We start from the raw sequence: 6,000 nt of genomic DNA, 5'->3' as shown, positions 1-6,000 counted from the left end.
AGTTGAGAATGCCGATCGTGGAATACGAGACGAACTACGCCCTCAAGTACAAAGCGGAGATCTTGAAAAGTCCGCAGGTGGCGATTCACTTTCACGGTTACCAGTGCGTGCAGAAGTTAGCGTCGGGAAGTCACATGTAATTCGACGTGACGACGCAGTTCAACAACATACAGTTCGACATGACAGATTTCGTCATTGTACTCTTTCAGACCGGGCGCGATAACAATCAGGAGAAAGATTCCAGCAAGTTCGACGACTGCAAGATCAAGAACGTTTATCTGAAGAATGGAAGGAACGAAGTGTTCCCGCGCGAGAATTACAACCTCGACATGACCAAAGACGATTACCTAAAACTTTACGAAGCTTACACGGCTTACAAGCGCGTGACCGAGGGAAGCGTGGACGTGTACTACGCGCCCAGCGAATTCAAAGCACGCAGGCCGATGTTCGTCATCAACACGACGAAAAGGAAGCAGGTGGTGGTCAACGATCGCACCAACATCAAGATCGTCTGCGAGTTCCACGACGCGCTGCCTGCCGATACTCTATGCAGCGTCATCCTGGTCGCAGAGAAGTCCTTCGTCCACGACGTGAAGAACGAGAGGGTCACGGAGCAGTTTTAAAATAATATTTCGTAAAAAAAAAAAAATTGCCACATACTAAAAAAAAAAATCAACAAGGTTATATAAAATATAATGTAAGTTAGTTCGGTGCGCAAATAAAAAAGAATAATAGGTTAAGTTATATCACTGAAGATCGTAAAAAAAAATCGTAAGATAGGTTAAGTTATATCACGTAAAACCATTAAGGCGATCCTCAAATGAGTAAAGTGAGTTTTTGAGGTTTTGGTGCTGTTTTCTACGCTGCGAAACATCGTCAGCACAATAAATGAGGCGCGGAACGTGGAGAGAAAGTGAGTTTTTGAGGTTTTTTCGAGCCTCACCGAGCCTCACTTTCGGTTTGTGAACTCTCTATTTGGGTCTACTCTAAAGTAGGTCAAAGCACGTAGAGGCTCTCTCGTGTAGTTTAGCACAAAAAAAAAAATAGGTTAAGTTATATCACGTAAGATCGTGGTATACCTACAAGTGTGAGGTGGGAAAAAAAAGGGAAATTTTACTAAAACATCGCTAAACGCTAAAACATCGACAAAAAATTGTCAAAACATGTCAAAAACTGATATTCAATTGATAAAAAAAGAGGCTACAAATGCATACCTACCAAGTGTGAGTGGGAAAAAAGGGAAATTTTACTAAAACATCGCTAAACGCTAAAACATCGACAAACAATTGTCAAAATATGTCAAAAACTGATATTCAATTGATAAAAAAAGAGGCTACAAATGCATACCTACTAAGTGTTGCGTTGAAACAATCAATATATACTACTAACGTTCTTTCGAACCAATTCACCACGAGAAAATGCACGTGTCGCTTGGATTGGACTGTTGTTTTCTCGGTACCATACATCGTGTCGCCTCGGTCTGTTGTACTCGTATGCAAGGTGAATTGTTTCGTTTAGAGTAAAGGGGCCGTTGCTTGTCGCTTTGGTGTGCAATCTCCGTGCCACCTAAAACAAAGAGAATCCTCAGTGATCAATGAAATTTTTCGAACCAAAGCGACACGACAAGCTGCACGTGTCGCTCAGATTCCCAATGACGTGTATTGTGCCGCCCGAGACTTGATTTCCCATGAGTAGTAAATGCTTATTTATAGACTAAATGGGCCTGTGTCGCTTGTCACTTCGATACGAACCACTGCTGTCGCGTGTCGCTTCGGGTTGAAACCTCACTAAGAGGCGTGCTTTTCACCACAACACAATACGCAGATAAACGATCAACACGCTTGTATAAAAATATAAAAATCCTTTCCGGGTACCAATCCTTTTTCGTTCTGCTTGTATCAACAGGTCTCGTCTCCCTACGTCCTTCGGAAACCTACGAAGTGATACTTGACTCAATAAATTTGTTCCCGATCGAACTGTGCAACCGTATGCTACACAGCTGACACCCTATTTCCTTGTAAAAGAATCTCCACTTTGCTCTTTCATATTAACGTCCATAGCATCGTAAGAGTAACCGGATGTTCGAGGGGGACCAGACGCATTCTCCGCAGTGGCTCCGCCTTTAACACCGTCTATACGGAGTATACACGAAGTATACGCATCTCGGAAGCCCAGTAGAGATGTATTACAGCGGATGCGACAGAGCTTCTTTCTACGTTGTCATACCTGCATCGACGCTGGGGTCTCTATTTTAAACAACTACTGTAACATTTTCGTTTGAAATCCATGTTAGGTTTTTAAAACAGTAAGTAAAATTTCTCCCCGCACCAAAAGCGCACGAAAGTGTAAATATGAATAACAACTTCTAATCGTGCCCGATTGATTATAAATCTCTAATGCCGCCGACTAAGACTTTCCTTTCACCTTTCTCTGTCTTCTTTTCTATGTAAAACACGTTTACGATCAAATTACTCATGTTTAAATGCGAGAGCAATTTCCCATGAAAATCGTGTGGTGCCACCTACAATATGCCAGCCATAGTCAATATATCTTGTAAATATTCTGTGGTGTCTGCCATGCGTTGTATAATCTGTGAGTATAGTTAGTTATAATTTTATATTCTGTGTTTGTATGGTTGCCTGCTAATGATGGTAGTACGAGTTAAATTGCAAAATTTTGCTGGTTCTGTGTTGAAATCGTAAGTGAACATAAAAGATCAGCTGCGACCGGTAATAAGCAATTGCAGTATATGGAAAAACTATCAAAGCCGGGAATCCCCTGGGTAAAATTTTTGTATCCGCAAAACGTATTTCTTCAACTTTACAGGAGAAAGTACTTACCGAAATGAGTTTCTGTATACTTTACGAAGGTTTCGGAAGTGTTTTTTCCGGTACTATTATCGTATGAGGGAAACACCTACGAATCATGTATTTCGGACTTCTTTACATTGCTAACATGTTATTTTCGAATGTGCAACATTTCCTAAAGTAAAATCATGCATATCAATGTCTATTTCTTAGATTTACGAGTACGTACTGTTAATTGTTGTTTCGAATCTGTAACACATTATGGCCGTGATAGCGTACTGGTTTAGGGGCCGTTCTGAGAGTGTTTTGTCGATTTATGCAGTGTTGCAACCTCGTTCACCGGAAAATATCTACTTTCGAGCCCGGATTTGAAATTATGCTAATACGTCGCAAACCATTGACGTTAGCCCCAAAAACCATTTTCCGTAAGGTTAGGTTAGGTAAAGGTTAGGCAAGCATAGTTAAAAAAAAAAATTCAAAATACTCGACATGTCATGTTCTAGTGAAAACACGGCGAGGCGAAACACTGGCTACGGGGTTGCATCATCTTAACATAAGGAACATTGCACTCTCGTGCAGAAAGCAAATCGCGGGAGCAGAAGCAGCGTGTCGGACAGAGATTTTCGCAGAAAACAACACGCATTCACATTAAAATGGATCAGATCTACATTTAGGAACTTCCACAACGCTAAAGAAAATGATTTCTGTAAGTACTTTTTCCTGTAAATTTGAAGGATTACGTTTCCCTCATACGATAATGTTACCTTTTTTCCCCGCTCGCTTAATATATTTTGCGGTAAATGTCTGTTATATCGGAGAGACATTGAAATCGGATATTTTGTGTTTCGGATGGTTCATACTTACCAATTGTGTATTGCGGAACATAGTTGAAGGTGCCATTATGCTTTTTACACAAAAATAACTTCGATTTTTCACATTACGAGTAATTCTTTTGGTTCCTTTCTTCCGTTGCGGAACATACAATATGGCACGCACAGCTGTGGATCATCGCATGTCGTGCTTGTGTTTTGTCGATTTGGAGTGGGGTATGCAGTGTTTCAGCCTTCTTAACCGAAAAATACCTACTTTCGTGTTCATCATGTCATCACAAACCATTGACGGATAGCCCCAGAAACCATTCACAATAGCCCCACGAACCATTGACGGATAGCCCCAAAACCATTCACGATAGCCCCAAAAACCATTCACGATAACCTCACGAACCATTCACGATAGCCCTACGGATAATTTCCGGCAAGGTTAGGTTAGGTTAGATAAGCTCTCGTAAAAAAAGGCACGTTTGGAAACACTGGCGATACCACGTGACTTTCGGCACTCGTGCCATCTGCAGGTACATAACGGAAACAACGCCATAATGTTGTCGCTTTGTACAAAATGCAAGTTTATTATATCAAAAGTGCTTATTTCATGTTGTGCAGCATTCTACGGTGAGAAAATACCTCCATGAACTTTCGAAATGCTACAGAAACTCATTTCCGTATGTAGTTACTTCTGTAAAAATGAAGAAATGTGTCTCCGATATAACAGACATTTACCTATTTTGCCGTTAAATTATTTATTTTTCAACATTAATGCCTCTATGTCCTTCCACTACGTGAATCAAATGTTTCGTGCATTCGATGATGTAACCCCCGGTCAGTGTTTCCAACCACATCGTTGTTTTCCAAGAACATTGCAATTTTGAAGATGGCAATTTTAACTGTTTGCCTAACCTAACCTTACCTATCCTTGCTGTGCATGGTTCGTGGGGCTATCCGTGAACGTATTGTGGGGCTATCCATGCATGGTTCGTGGGGTTATTTATGAATGGTGCATGGGGCTATCCGTGCATGGTTCGTGGGACTATTTATGAATGGTTCGTGGGGTTTTTGAACTTGGAAAAAAAATACAAAATCAGTAACACGAAAGTAGGTATTTTTCGATGAAGGAGGTTGCAACACTGATCATGGACAATGCTAGATTTCTCCGCCATATTGTGTGTAATGCAAGCGAAAATGAATGTACTTACTTATTCTACTTTGGGAAAGATTGTTTAAGGGATTTCGCTTTTTTAATGAAATTAGTATCTATTGTCAACATATCGAGTAATTATTGTTCGTTCTTTTCTCGCTTCCTGAACATGCAAAATGGCGGGCAAATCTTGACTAGAGTTGAGTTTCAAACGGCAAAGCAGTGTTTCAACATTCTTAACTGAAAAATTTCCGCATAGCCCCAAAAACCATTCAGGATAGTATGACCATTCACGATAGCCCCATGCACCATCATGGTAAGGTTAGGTTAGATTGCTTTAGGTTGGGCAATATAGTGAGTTTGGGAAACACTGGGGATTACATCCTCAGATGGAAATGCAAGCAACAGCTTTCGTGCATCGGTCGGACGTTATTATAGAAAAAAACATGAATTAGCATCCAAATACATTGAAAAATGCGAGAAAACACTTATACGAACTTCCGAAATTACACACAAACTCGATTCCGTAAGAACTTTCTCCTGCAAATTTGAAGAATTCGAATTCCCATCATATCATATATATTATTTTTTTTTTTTTGGCGGCAGAGCGGTATATAAAATGGGTTTGCTTTGCGTATTTGAAATTAATTCCTGGAACATTGTATCTTGAACTCTCAATATGTAATTCATTCGTAACGGTACTCCTGATCCTCCATACCCCTCGAGAAAGTGAAAAAAATTGCATTCTTTCTCAAGATTCGGTATACGGAGACTGTGCGATAAGTGAGACCCAATTCGTTACGCTGTTTCCAGCGTTGCCACACTGTTGCATTCTCAATTACATTGTGTTCAGCATGGAAGCATGGCGGGGGACATGCACAACAGTTTTCCTACCTTGTGTTCGAGGAATGCCTACAAGGTTAGGTTAGGCCTCGTGGGTTAGGTTTCATTAGCATAAATACAATGAAAAAATATTATTTAGGAATGTGGACTTGTTTGGTTAGGTACGTTTGGCAACAGTGTATTGCATGCTGATTTTTTCATGGGAAAATTACACCTTCCGTGGACCTGCTGTTCTTACTGTAATGTTATGTTAGGAAAACATAGTTTATTTCGTTTTTCTCTACATTTCCATACTTGACCACCAAGTATTACATGTAGATTCGTGAGTAGGTGAAATTTCATAGCAATTGGAGAGGGTTCAGTATTGTAAACTCATTCT

At 40.3% G+C, this 6,000-nt stretch overlaps 1 protein-coding gene across 2 annotated transcripts in view; it reads left to right on the top strand.

Annotated features, from left to right (window-relative positions):
• Positions 1-2,628: 2,628 nt before the first annotated feature.
• Positions 2,629-6,000, top strand: part of LOC145977789 (mitochondrial-processing peptidase subunit alpha) — a 66,895-nt gene continuing 63,523 nt past the window's right edge. Inside the window, exon 1 of one of the 2 annotated variants that reach the window (XM_083110072.1) lies at positions 2,629-2,698. In XM_083110072.1, coding sequence (XP_082966198.1) covers positions 2,646-2,698 — 53 coding nt within the window. In that variant the 5' untranslated portion in view covers positions 2,629-2,645. The remainder of the gene's footprint in view (positions 2,699-6,000) is intronic. The other variant, XM_083110074.1, reaches the window with a different exon arrangement.

This window comes from Lepisma saccharinum, chromosome 23 (assembly GCF_977018435.1).
Source record: "Lepisma saccharinum chromosome 23, izLepSacc3.1, whole genome shotgun sequence".
Taxonomy (NCBI): Eukaryota; Metazoa; Arthropoda; class Insecta; order Zygentoma; family Lepismatidae; genus Lepisma; species Lepisma saccharinum.
The sequence above is the reverse complement of the archived record's forward strand: the minus strand, read 5'-3'. Positions and strand labels throughout refer to the sequence as shown.